This window comes from Mus musculus, chromosome 17 (assembly GCF_000001635.26).
Source record: "Mus musculus strain C57BL/6J chromosome 17, GRCm38.p6 C57BL/6J".
In the NCBI taxonomy this organism is placed as follows: domain Eukaryota; kingdom Metazoa; phylum Chordata; class Mammalia; order Rodentia; family Muridae; genus Mus; species Mus musculus.
The window spans coordinates 22,187,941-22,202,139 of record NC_000083.6 but is presented as its reverse complement, the minus strand read 5'-3'; the positions used below and the strand labels follow the sequence as shown (position 1 = coordinate 22,202,139).

Below are 14,199 nucleotides of genomic sequence, written 5' to 3'. Positions count from 1 at the left end.
TAAATAAGAAAACAGAGAAACTTTTTTTACATGTTCATTCAGGGAGATTCATTGTCAAAGTCCTTTACTTCTAAATCACCTATTCTTTATACTTTCTGCCAAGCACAGTGGTAAATAAGAAATAGAAGGCTATTGTTTCCTGTCTATTGATATGCATGAAATTTGAGATTGTTCTAAGCAGCCATGTAAGGATTGTGAAACAAGAAAGACCACTTTTGAGAGTTCCATGCTTGAGAATCACTAATTTAAGTTAGAAAATGTCAGGAAACATGGGATATTGTCTTACTCATCCAGTAATCACTGTCATCTCTAAATGCATTTTTTTTTCAGAGAATCATTGCATGTGTCCTAAATTTGAGAAGATGTTGGATCAAGACCTACAGCATATTGTCCTCGAACATGTAAATACCCAAGTGAAATCTTATGAATGTCATGAGCTTGACAAGATCATCCATGAGTTCACCGGAAGTACACCTTATAAAACTAACCTCAGGGCTACATCTGTTGAATCATCAAACCTAAACAGACATGAAACTGAAAACAACAGAGAACCTTGCAAATATGAAAACCATGTAAACTGTTTCAATTTGTGCTCTACCATTAGTCTAAATCAAGGAATCAACATAGGAAAGAAAGAATACAATGGTGCAAAGCTTGATAAGGTTTTTGACTCTAAAGAAATCCTCATGTTGAAACAAACCAAAAGTGTAAAGAAACCTTACAAATGTAGTGAATGTGCCAAATGTTTTGCCAAGAAATGCTGGTTTAGAAAACATCAGACAACTCATACAGGAGAAAAATTTTACAAATGTAATGAATGTGACAAATCCTTTACCCAAAAAGGCAGTCTTAGTATTCATCAGAAGTATCATACAGGAAAGAAACCTTACAAATGTAGTGAATGTGAGAAATGCTTCATTCAAGTTGGTGATCTTAGAAGACATCAGAGAATTCATACAGGAGAGAAACCTTACAAATGTAATGAATGTGAAAAATGCTTTAGCTACAAAAGCAGCCTTAGAACTCATCAGAGAATTCATACAGGAGAGAAGCCTTACAAATGTAGTGAATGTGACAAATGCTTTTCCCACAAAGGCAGTCTTAGTATTCATCTGAGAATTCATACAGGAGAGAAACCTTACAAATGTAGTGAATGTGACAAAAGCTTTACCCAAAAAGGCAGTCTTAGTATTCATCAGAGAATTCATGCAGGAGAGAAACCTTACAGATGTAGTGAATGTGACAAAGGCTTTACTCTAAAATGCAGTCTTATCATTCATCAAATAATTCATACAGGAGAGAAAGCTTACAAATGTAGTGAATGTGACAAATGCTTTTCCCTCAAAAGTGATCTTAGTATTCATCAAAGAATTCATACAGGAGAAAAACTTTATAGATGTAGTGAGTGTGATAAATGCTTTACAAAGAAATATCGTCTTAGAAGTCATCAGACAATTCATACAGGAGAGAAACCTTACAAGTGCAGTGAATGTGACAAATCTTTTACCCTGAAAGGCCATCTTAGAATTCATCAACGAATTCATACAGGAGAGAAACCTTACAAATGTAATGAATGTGACAAATGCTTTACTCAAAAATGCAGTCTTATTATTCATCACAGAATTCATGCCGGAGAAAAACCCTACAAATGTAGTGAATGTGACAAATACTACACTCGAAAAAGCCATCTTATTGTTCATCAGCGCATTCACATAGGAGAAAAACCTTACAAATGCAGTGAATGTAACAAATGCTTTACCAACAAATATTGTCTTAGAACTCATCAGAGAATACATTCAGCTAATAAGCCTTACAAATGTAGTGAATGTGACAAATCTTTTGCCCTGAATGCCAGGCTCAGGTGTCATCGGATTATTCATACAGGAGAAAAACCATACAAATGTAGTAAATGTGGCAAATACTTTACCCAAAAAGGAAGTCTTATAATTCATCAGAGAATTCATACAGGAGAGAAACCTTACAAATGTAGTGAATGTGACAAGTACTTTACCCGAAAAAGCAGTCTTAATGTGCACCAGAGAGTTCATACAGGAGAGAAACCTTACAAATGTAGTGAATGTGACAAATGCTTTTCCCATAAAGGTGATCTTAGAAAACATCAGAGAATTCATACAGGAGAAAGAACCTTACAGATATGAATGTAACATGTGCTTTACCTAAAAATTCAATTGTCATCTTCATTAGAGAATTCATACAGGAGAGAAGCCTTACAAATATAGTGAATGTGACAAATGCTTTACCTGCAAAAGCAGTCTTAAAATTCATCAGAGAATTCATGCAGAAAAAAATCTTAAAAATATAATGAATATGACAAATGCTTTAGCCAAAAACAGTCACTTATCAGAGAATGCATACAGTAGACACCTTCACAAATGAAGTGAATGAAAAAAATCCATTCCCAAAGAAAACCATCTTAGAATTCATCAGAGACTACATATAGGAGAAGGAACTTATATATATAGTAAATGTTCATATCCTTCAGTGTTGGTTCACCACTTAAAATACATCAAAGAATGCATTCAGGATTAAAAAAAAAAAACTTACGAATTTGATATATGAGGAAAGGTCTTTACCCAAATCTCAGACCTAAGAAAATACCTGCTTATTTATATTCAGAAAAAAAGCGTCCACTGGAAAAACTATGGCATGTGCTTTATTCCAGCGGTATTGTTGGCAACACTTGAAGCTCCACACTAGAGAATTATTATATATGTGAGGAAGTTGGGAAAACATTTAAGTAATCCTCAAATCTTAGGAGCGACCCAGCATTTATGCTCAGAGAAATGGAAAATACAGCAATGAAGGAAATCTTTCATTAAAAGTTTTTACTTGTTCACTTTTAAATATGTCATGATGGAGAAGCTTAAAGCATATGGAGTTTTATAAACTTTCCTGGAGACTGAATTGATCTACTTCAAAGAGAAGCTACGAAATACATGCCTCAAAATAGCTAATGAAACTGACAGCATTCTATATGTTTAACTCAAATGAACATACTCAAATTATACTTCTTAAAAGAGGATTTGACAAACTGAGCCACAAAGATAGGGTGCTCTTTATCCTGTAGAGATGCCTACATGTATGAGGTTTGTTACCAGTGTCCAGTATTCATTATCTGTATCTTATGCTGCTTTTCAGTTTCAGGATAGCAATTGTCTTTGAGTCCCTCGTGCTCTCATTTACTAACTGCTTCCCCTAAGTCCTGTGTGTAACAACAATAACTCTCATTGGTTTAACGAGTTGAACTTGGTTGTTGCCATTTTCCACTTGGGATGGGTAGATGAATATATATGTGGCATCTCCCAGAAAATATCTCTGGCAAAAGTGTGCTGAACACATTAATATTTTCTGCAAACTTGCAACATAAAATGAATAGTAGAGCAATGTTTTAAAGCTTGGGTAGCAACACCTTTGAGGGTGGAATGAACTTCTCAGAGGGGTTGCTAAAAACCATAAGAAAATGTCTTTTCAGTGGTCTCAGGAGTGAGACACCCTTCTTTTGTCTTCACGAGAGTCTGCTTGCATAAGAGTACTTTAAATGATATGAAAGTGATGTAGCATTAGGAGAGTTGGAGCCAGTGTTCTAAAGAGAATGCATTTGTGTTAAATAAAATAGGGAAGATGTTGTTCATTGTTTCATTTTTTCTGCCCTAGTAGTATTAGTTTCAATTAAAATGGCTCCCCACAGACAGAATGTAGATGCCTTGGGAGCTGGAGCAATAATGCTGCTCTCTTCCTTGAATTTGACCCTCAGAACAAAAGTATCCATGGGCAAATACTACAGACCATTGTCAAGTCCTCTTGTCCTATTGTACTTTAACCCTCAATTCTATATGCATCAAGTAATCAATTAGATTTGAGTTTATTTTGTTAAGTATTTTCCAGAATGCTAATACCATACACATACCAGAACATTCATCCTGAAACAAAACCGAATTACTGGCATTACTCAGGTAGTATCTTCATCTTAATTTCAGATGTCAGTCCATTCCTACGAATACTATGACACCATGAAGCCTTAAAGAGCTAACCTATGAACAAAAGATGAGGTGTTGTGTCCGGCCAGCAGACCACAACCTGGGTTCTAGCCTGGAAAGGCATTTTGGAAACCTGGAAGAGAAGAGGGGCTAGGTGGCGAGAGAAAGAAATGTAGCCAAGACAGTTATTCTGATCAAAGCTCAAATTTTACTGTTGCAACACTCAGTTATGAAGGAAGGGGGAGGGGACCCGATTTCCGCCGAATAATCTCAGGTCCAGTAGAAAGGTGAACATGTGTGTGGCTCCAAACAGCAAAGCTGCAGGTTCCAGCAGTGGGCGTGGCAGAACGAATGAGCAGGAAGCTCCACCCCTGAGCAAGCAGGTTTCAGGCTGGGGGAGGGGAGACTACAATGAGGTACATGTTCAAGTAAAGTTTAAGAAGCCCCAAAGTGTCCTGGAAAGTCATTTTGAAGAACTAAAAGAAAGAAGAGAAAGTCTTTATGCCAAGCCAAAAGAGTCTTTGAATATTGATAATAAATTCAGAAAAACTCAGAAAATCCTGGCATTAGGCAAAGTGATATGCTACAGTAGATAAATCTTCATCACTAATTTTTCACCAATTTTAAAAAATAAGGAACTCCCCCCCCCCCCCCCACACACACACACACGCGCACACACACTCTCTAGCAGTTGTTCTGGAATGTCCCTAGAGATAGAGCCAACAGATAAAGATAGAGGTCACCTACCCCTCCTCAGAATTCCCAACTGTGCTTCAAATCAGGGATGTGAGCTCACTGGGGTAATTCCATCTTTGTAGCTGGTAGACCCCAGCATGCTGGATTTCTGCAGAATAAAGAATAAAACACTCTGTGTTTAGATACTATTGAGTCCTTCAGCAAATAGTGAACCTTCAAAGAGCGTCTTTAAGTAGACCATGTGCAGCTTGCAGCTTGCTTTGTATAGAGATTAGATGCTGCAGAACTGCAGCTGTGTGGCTCTTGTGGGGGAGAATAGTTATCTTGCAGTATCTCTTGTCCCTCCCTGTGGTTCAGGAGAAAACCACACTGCAAGGATATGAGCATTAAGGGAATATTGCATGATCCTTTGTCATGTTGTGTGGGGCATTGGGTTATGCACAGACATGCTGGTCTCCAGTCAAGTGGAGAGCTGTACCATGGGATCCAGTGGTGATAATTCACCTACATGGGATGGTAGGCGTTCCCTCATATCTTCTGGACTCAAGGAGTCAAAGTTACTGCCCCCACAAGAGAAGTGTGACTAGTCGTCATGTAGACAATGTCCCAAGCTTCTGACCTTCAGGCTAGACTCATCCCCAGTCACCTAGCAACATCATAGATAACAGCCTACCAAAAGAAGGGCTGCTTAGCCCCACCTTACTCTCTTATGTTCTGTCCCTCTCCTTACTCTCTCCTCTCCTCTTACTCTCTCTCCCTCTTACTCTCTCTTTCTCTCTAGCCTTTCTTCTCTCTCCCTTTTCCTCTTCTCTCCTCTTGGCCATGGACTCTGACTCTCTCTCTCTCTCTCTCTCTCTCTCTCTCTCTCTCTCTCTCTCTCTCTCTCTCTCTCTCTCTCTCTTACCTTTTCTCTTTCCCCCTGCCTTTCTACAATAAAGCTCTAAAACCATAAACTGTCTCTGCTCATCATGGCCCGTTGTGCTTGGACGATGGGAGAGGCTTTCTCCTAATGAGCCATTTCTAATCTTCTGATGGAAGGCCTTCCTGTGCTCCAGTCAAGGCCCAGACTAAGGACTCTCACCTGCATGGGAACCTCTCTCCCTCTGCCCTCTCTCCCATAACCATGGGGTACAGGGTGTCGCACCGAGACCCTCGGTCAGGGTCTGCTCCTTGTCCACCCCACCCATCGAGTAGGGTCAGTGGCTTAGAAGCCCACCCAGGGCAGAGTGGAAAGTGTCTGGCAGCCCTCCCGCATCCACCTGCCCAGCGCATAGGAGGAACTCTGTCCAGATGTGGGCTATCCTCCCTTCCCCTCCTTCCCCTATACCCTTTAGTTCCCACAATGTTGGTCCTTACTGGAAGTGTAAGTCTTCAGATTTTGTTCCATAAAAGTTCATGAACAGTGGTGTATAGTACCATCATCCCAACAATTCAATCCCTTTTGTACTGTCGTGTTTTGGTTGACTGATTAGAAGTGGTGGAACTCAAGTTATGCCAGCTAAAACTGCTCCCTAGGTATTTTCTGTAATCTGAAAGTCTTGAGATCTGAGGAATCATTTGTAGAATCCTTTATTTTGTTTTCTCTTTACTGATCACATCCCTGTTAAAAGTCCAGATACCTTCTGAAGAATCTTTTTCTCATGTGCAGAGCTCACTAATACTACTAATAAGCCCAACTTGTTCCACTGAAAAGGAGAACAAAGAGCCCCAGAAGGTGCAGTGAGAGGGACAATGTACCAGGTATTGGGATTTGGATAGTGAAAGTTAAGGTGACTAGAAATTCCATTGGGGTGGGGATGAGTCTATTGTGGTGGCATACAATTTAATAGACTTGCTTGTTTTGAAGAGGACACGAGTTCAGTTTCCAGCCCTTATTGTGGCTGACAACCATCCAGAATGTTAGCTCTGGACATCTGAAGTCTTTTTTTGAGTGCAGTTCATAACAGATACGCAGAACACACACACACGTTTTGCAAACACTTATACACATCAGCTAAAAAAATAATCCCAAGAAAATGTATGAAAACAAAGGTTATAGAAATTGGTTTCACTGCATTCTGTCTCTCTATAATTGATCTGCAGTAATATTTCAGGTATAATCTTCAGATTTTCCTAATGTTCATGTGATTGACATTTTATATAAGAAGTATTACTAGGAGAAATTATAAATATATCCAACTGTGCATGCCAGTGATGATGTCACCATTCTTTTCATATCTCTTTTGTGTCTTCATAGCAATAGTAAATGTTTTTCAATATCATTGTAGTGTATTGCCAAATTAGGGAAATTCATTCTTCTAGGTTTGTTTTTTATCTCTTTACTTTGAGGTTTTGATAGTTTCTTCAGATCTATCTGAAAATGCAAAGCCCCACAGCCAAACAATGGATGGAGATTAGGAACTCTTATGGAAGAGTTGGGAGAAGGGCTGAGGGTCCTGAAGGGGATAGGAACTCCCCAGGAAGACCAACAGTATCAAATAACATGGACCCTTAAGGCTCTCAGAGACTGAAGCCCTAATCAAAGAACATACACAGTCTGGAACGAGACCTCTCAGCATATATGTAACAGATATGCAGCTTGATCTCTGTGTAGGTCTGGAATAACTGGAATGGGTCTATCCAAAAAGCTGTTGCCAGCACATGGATTTGTTCTTCTAGATGGCTGTCTTATCTGGCCTCAATGGGTGAGGAAGTGTCTAGCATCACAGATGGGCCAGGTAGGAGGATACCCAGTGGAGGTCCCATCTGCTCAGAGGAGAAGAGGAGGGGTCATGCGGGAAGAATTGTGGGAGAGAGTGACAGGGAGGAGGCCAGTGAGAGGGATGTAAAGTGAATACATAAAATAATAAAAATAAATAACAGCAATAATTTATTAATAATGTAATAATAATAATTAATATTATTATTAAAGAAATTGGAGAGATCTCATACTACCAACTTAATAGCACACCTGAAAGCTCTAGATCAAAAATAAGCAAAAAGCTCTAGAGGAATAGATAGCAGGAAATAGTCAAACTGCCAGCTGAAATCAGTCAAAAAATTGAAACAAAGAGAACAATACAAAGAATCAACAAAACCAAGAGCTGTTTCTTTGAGAAAATTAACAGGATAGACAAACCCTTAGCCAACCTAACTGAAAGGCTCAAATTAACAAAAATCGCAAATGAAAAGACATTGAGGAAACACACACACAAAAAATCATTAGATCTTTCTTTAAAAACTTGTACTCCCTATAAAGCAAAAATCTAAATGAAATGGATGATTTCTAGACCGATACCATGTACCAAAGTTAAATCAAGATCAGGTAACCTGGGGGATTTCGAGACAGCATTTGAAATGTAAATGAAGAAAATATCTAATAATAATAAAAAGAAAGAAAGAGAGAGAGAGAGAGAGAGAGAGAGAGAAAGAAAGAAAGAAAGAAAGAAAGAAAGAAAGAAAGAAAGAAAGAAAGAAAGAAAGAAAGAAAGACCAGGTAAACTAAACCTTAATAAAACCCCTGAGAATCTAGTAGTGATCATTAAAGAGCCCAGGGCCTGATGGTTTTACTGCAGAATTCTACCACACTTTCAAAGATGAGGTAATACTCCTGAAAATATGGCACAAAACAGAACCAGAATGAACAGTACCTAATTCATTCTATGAAGCCACAACCATCCTAATAGCTAAACCACACAAATTTTTAACGATGAAAGAGAATTTCAGACCAATTTGGCTGATGAACATGGGTGCAAAAATACTCAATAAAATGATTGCAAGCTGAATTCAAGAACACGTGAAAAACATCATTCACCATGGTAAAGTAGGCTTCACCCAAGGGAGGCATGGATGTCTCCATATACAAAATTGATCAACTTAATCCAATGTATAAAAAACGAAAAAAAAAATCACATGTTCATCTCATTGGATGCTGAAAAAGCCTTTGACAAAATCCAAGCCCCCCTCATGTTAAACGTATTAGAGAGATCAGGAATACAAATCACTATTCATTCAGAAGAGAAGAGGATGGGGAATAGGGAATGGGGGAAGTGCTGTGGGAAGAGGTGACAGGGAGGGGGCAATAAGCGAGGATGTAAAATGTTGATGTAAAAAAATTAAATTAAGTAATAAAAACTGAAAGAAAAAAGTAGCAAGGGCATCTAATTAGATGCTGAAAATACCTTTGACAAAATCCAACACCCCTTCATTATAAAAGTCTTGAAGAGATCAGGGATTCAAGGCATATAGTGAAACAAAGTAAAAGCAATATATTGCAAGCCAGTAGGCAACATTGAATGAAATGGAGGGAAACTTAAAGCAATTACACTAAAATCAGGGACAAGACAAGACTGCCCACTCTCTAACTGTGTATTCAATATAGTACTTGAAATTCTAGATAAAGATATAAGAAAATATTTGGGGATCAAGTGGATTTGAGTTGGAAAGAACATAGTCCAGGTATCAGTATTCACAGATGATATGATAGTATACATAAGCAACACTCAAATTTCTACCAGAGAACACCTCTAGCTGATAAACAACTTCACCAAAGTGGCTGGAAAGAAAATTAACTAAAAACAAACAAACAAACAAAAACCCAATAGCTGTCTTTTATACAAATGATAAACAGGCTGAGAAAGAAATCAGGGTAACAACACTCTTCACAATAGCTACAAATAATATAAAATATCTTTGTGTACCTCTAACCAAGCAAATGAGAGTTCAGTATAACAAGAATTTCAAGTTCCTAAAGAAAGAAATTGATGAAGATATCAGAAGATGGAAAGATCTCCCATGCTCATGGATCAGTAGAATTAACATAGTGAAAATAACCATCATACCAAAAGCAATCTACACATTCAATGCAATTTCCATCAAAAATCCAACACAGATGTTCATAGACCCTGAAAAAGTAATATACCCAGGATAGCCAAATCAATCCTGGACAATAAAAGAATTTTTGGAGAAATCACCATCACTGACCACAATCTGTACTACAGAAAAATAGAGATAAACATTTCATTATATTGGTACAGAAAAAGACAGCTTGATAACTATAATAGAATTAAAGACCCAGAATTGAACCCACAGACCTATAGTCACTTATTTTTTGACAAAGAAGTCAAAACTATACAATGAAAAAAAGAAAGCATCTTAAACAAATGGAGTTGGATATCTGCATGTAGAACAATGCAAATAGATCCATATGTATCACCCTGCACAAAACTCAAGTCCAAGTGGATCAAAGACCTCAACATAAAACCCCATACCCTAAGTCAAATAGAAAAGATAGTAGGAAAAAAAGCCTTAAATACATTGATGTAGGAGATAATTTCCTGAACAGAACAGCAGTGGCTCCGCAAATCAACAATTGATAAATGGTACCTCATGAAACTAAAAAGCTTATGCATGCGAAAGAGTACTGTCAATAAGACAAAATAACAGCCTAGACTTTGACTCGAGTACAAGTATATCACTTGAACTTCACTAACAATATGTAAAACAAAGGGCAGATACCCTGAATACATAAAGAACCCAAAAAGTTAGTCTCCAACAAAGGAAAATCCTAATTTTAAGATGAGTTACATAGCTAAACAGAATTATTAACAGAGGAATCTGAAATTTCTGAGAAACACTTCAAAAGATATTTAACACTCTTAGTCCTCAGAGAAATACAAATCAAAATGTCCCTGATATTCTATCTTACAACCATCAGAATGGCTAAGATCAAAAACTAAAGGGCCAGCAAATACTGGCAAGGCTATCAAGAAAGAGGGACCATCCATTATTATGCATGGGGATGCAATCTTTGTACAACAACTCTGGAAATCAACCTGGAAGTTTCTCAGAAATTTAGATACATTTCTACTTTTAAACACAGCTATTCTGCACCTGGGCCCCAGCTCCATCCACTGTTTCACTCTAGGTGTCTGATCTAGCTGCTGGGTAGAGCCTCTCCAAAGACAACATGCTCCTGTGTGCAAGAATAAACGAGTATCATTATAATAGTGTTAAGGATTGGTACTTTCCCACTGGATGGGTCTCAAGTGGGCTGGTTACTGTTTGCCCATTCCCTCAGGCTCTGCTCCATTCCATGTGCCTCCATTTCTTATAGATAGGATAAATTTTAGGTTAAAACTTTTGTGGATGGATTGGTGACTCTATCACAAGGAGCATTTTTAGTTTGGAATAACAGGCCTTTTGAATTGCTTTTTACTAAGATTCATTCAAATCATTTACATATTCCTTTCATTACCACTTGTTCCCTTTGCTATTTTTTTTATTCTATAATCTGGCTATTAACCAGTCATCCTAAGAATAGCTAATGATCAATTTGTCAACTCTGGTTTGCTACAGTTGACAAGCTATGATATTCCATAACAAAATGAAATTTAAACTATTAATCCAACCCTACAAAGGATACTAGAAGAAAAACTCCAAAACACAGAGGATAACTACACCCAGGAACACACAAGAAACTAAACATCTCACAGCAAAATGAAAATAAGAACCACACACATACACATACATGAACAGACACACACACACACACACACACACACACACACACACACACAAACACACACAATACCACCTCCAACATCAAAATAACAGAAACTATCAATCTGGTCACTAATATGTCTCAACATAATTGAGGTAATTCACTAATAAAAAGACACTAGGTTACAGACTGAATGTACAAACAAGATCCATTATTCTGCTGCATACAAGAAATATAACTCAGCTGGGCATTGTGATACATGCCTTTATTCCCAGCACTTGGGAGGCAGAGGCAGGCGGATTTCTGAGTTCAAGGCCAGCCTGGTCTACAGAATGAGTTCCCAGACAACCAAGGCTATACAGAGAAACCCTGTCTCAAAAAACAAAAAAAAACAAAAAAAACAAAAAAAAAAGAAGAAGAAGAAGAAGAAGAAGAAGAAGAAGAAGAAGAAGAAAAGAAGAAGAAGAAAAAAAAGAAAAGAAATATAACGCAGCAAAAACGATAGAGCAAAGGGCTGGGAAAAGTTTTCTCTGAAATTGGGTCACCAAACAAGCAGGATTGGACATTATAAAATGTGATAAAAATAGATTTTCAGTCAAAAGCAACCAAAAGAGATGGGGAAAGACACTTCATACACATAAAATATTAACAAAACCAAAAAATAATCCACCAAGATGAAGTTCAAATTCTGAACATCTATGTCCCAAAAGCAGGGACAGCCACATTTTTAAAAGAAGCATTATAGATCAAATCTCACATCTAACCCCACAAAAGAATAGTGGGGATTTCAACAGCCCACTGTCACCAATGAATGTGTCATCAAAATAGAAACTAAACAAAGAAACAATGAAACTTTCAGATGTAACGAAACAAATGGATCTAATTGGTATCTAAAGAAGCTTTCACCCCAAAACAAAAGAATATACCTTCTTCTAAGCACCTCTCAAAACCTTCTCCAATGCTGACCATATAATTGAGCACAAAGTAAGCCCCACAGACATAAGAAGATTGAAATAATCCTTTACATCTCATTAGATCACCATGGATTACAGCTGAACTGCACCAATAGCAGAAACAACAGAAATATACTCATGAAAACTGAACAAATCTCTACTCAATGATCACTTGGTCAGGGAAGAAATTTTTTAAAACTTAAAGACTTTCTAGAATTCAATGAAAATGAAGGCATAGCATACCCAAACTGGTGGGTCACAGTGAAAACAGTGCTAAGAGGTTAATTCACAGCACTAATTGCCTTCATATAGAAATTGCAGAGCTCTTACACTAACAACTTAATAGCATACCAGGAAGCTCTAGAACAAAAAGAACCAAACACATCCAAGAGCAGTAAATGGGAGGAAAGAGTCAAACTCTGGGCTGAAACATACAGCACAATACAAAGAATCAACAAAACAAAGAGCTGGTTCTTTGAGAAAATCAACAAGATAGACAATTCTTTAGCAAAACTAAATAAAAGGTACAGAGACAGCCTCCAAATTAACAAAATCAGTAAAGAAAAGGGAGACCTTAGAAAGGTAGGGAACATGACAAATTTTTTAATCATAATAGCAATCTTAGTATTTATCAGAGAATTCGTACAGGATAAACACCTTACAAATGCAATGTGTATGTTAAATCCTTTTTTCCAAGAAAGACAGTCTTAGAACCCATGACATAATTCATATGGGAGAAAAAGCTTAGAAACATGGTGAATGTGACTAATCACTTACCCTTAAACATAGTCTTGGAACTCCTCAGAGAATTCATACTGTGAAGAAACCTCCCAAAAGCAGTTAATATGACAAATCCTTTAACAAAAACAAACATTACAATAAGCAAAAATTATCTTAATTTTAGAACTCATCAGATAGTCCATATAGGAGAGGAAACTAACATATGAAGTGATCGAGGCAAATCACTCACTAAGAAAGACTGCATACTTGAGAAAAACTCTACAAATTTAGTGAATGTACAAATACTTAACAGTTGACTCATTTTTTACAATACATCACAGAATACATGCATAAAAGAAACCTTTCCAAAGTAATGTATGAGGGAAAGTTTTTACCCCTGTACCAGGTATAAGAAACCATCAGAAAATTCATATCAGGCAGAAAACATTCCATAAGAAACAATGTAGCATGTGCTTTATCCAAATTCTAGTCTTAGAAACCCTTGAGCCTCTATTCTAGAGAATTATGAACATGAGAGAAACATGTGAAAGCCTTAAGTATGTTTGTTATTTGAAAAGCAGTGTATTCCTGGACAGATCATGCTGAGTCAGCACAGTTCCCAAGATAGAGGTCCTTTATTGAAGTTGGGGTGTGGGGGGAGAGAGGAGAAGCAAGGAAGAGGAAAAAAAGAGAAGGGACAGGGGCTCTCTCTTTTATCAGGTTTGTGACCTGGGTAACCCAGATAATGACATGCACAGGTGATATGGATGAGACATGCATAGAATGTGTGTGGCAGTTGCCTTCACAACAGACCCAGGAGGGTCCTTGTTGCCTAGGGTCCTGTCAGCAAAATCTTTCTGGTATATGCAACAGTGTCTGGGTTTGGTGGTTGTATATGGGATGGATCCCTGGGTGGGACAGTCTCTGGATGGTCCTTCCTTCCATCTTAGCTCCGAACTTTGTCTCTGTAACTCCTTCCGTGGGTACTTTGTTCCAGATTCCAAGAAGGAATGAAGTATCCACACTTTGGTCTTCCTTCTCTAGTTTCATGCGTTTTGCAAATTGTATCTTAATTCTTCTAAGTTTTTGGGCTAATATCCGCTTACCAGTGAGTGCATACCATGTGTGTTCTTTTGTGATTGGGTTACCTCATTCAGGATGATATCCTCCAGATCTTCAAATTCTTCATTTGCCTAAGAATTTTAAGAATTCAGTGTTTTTAATTGCTGAGTAGTACTCCATTGTGTAAATGTTCCACATTTTCTGTATCCATTCCTCTGTTGAGGGACATCTGGGTTCTTTACCATTTCTAGCTAAAATAAATAAGACTACTATGGGAAACAATGAAAGC

The 14,199-nt window shown here is 37.6% G+C and overlaps 1 protein-coding gene and 1 long non-coding RNA gene across 6 annotated transcripts in view; one reads left to right on the top strand and one right to left on the bottom strand.

The window, feature by feature from the left end:
• The window catches only part of Zfp994 (zinc finger protein 994), a 28,395-nt gene extending 23,520 nt beyond the window's left edge, over positions 1 to 4,875 (top strand). For 4 of the 5 annotated variants that reach the window (XM_030249775.1, XM_030249776.1, XM_030249774.1 and 1 more), the window contains one exon: positions 331 to 3,652. In XM_030249775.1, the coding sequence (XP_030105635.1) occupies positions 331 to 2,159 (1,829 nt within the window). In that variant the 3' untranslated portion in view covers positions 2,160 to 3,652. Of the gene's footprint in view, positions 1 to 330 lie in introns of all 5 variants that reach the window. The other variant, NM_001205095.1, reaches the window with a different exon arrangement.
• Positions 4,363 to 13,385, bottom strand: Gm52309. Its single transcript, XR_003952378.1, has 3 exons — positions 12,906 to 13,385; positions 4,746 to 4,842; positions 4,363 to 4,389 (listed from the first exon to the last, which is right to left on the bottom strand). It is a non-coding gene; the product is annotated as a predicted gene, 52309 (long non-coding RNA).
• Between the last annotated feature and the right edge of the window lie 814 nt (positions 13,386 to 14,199).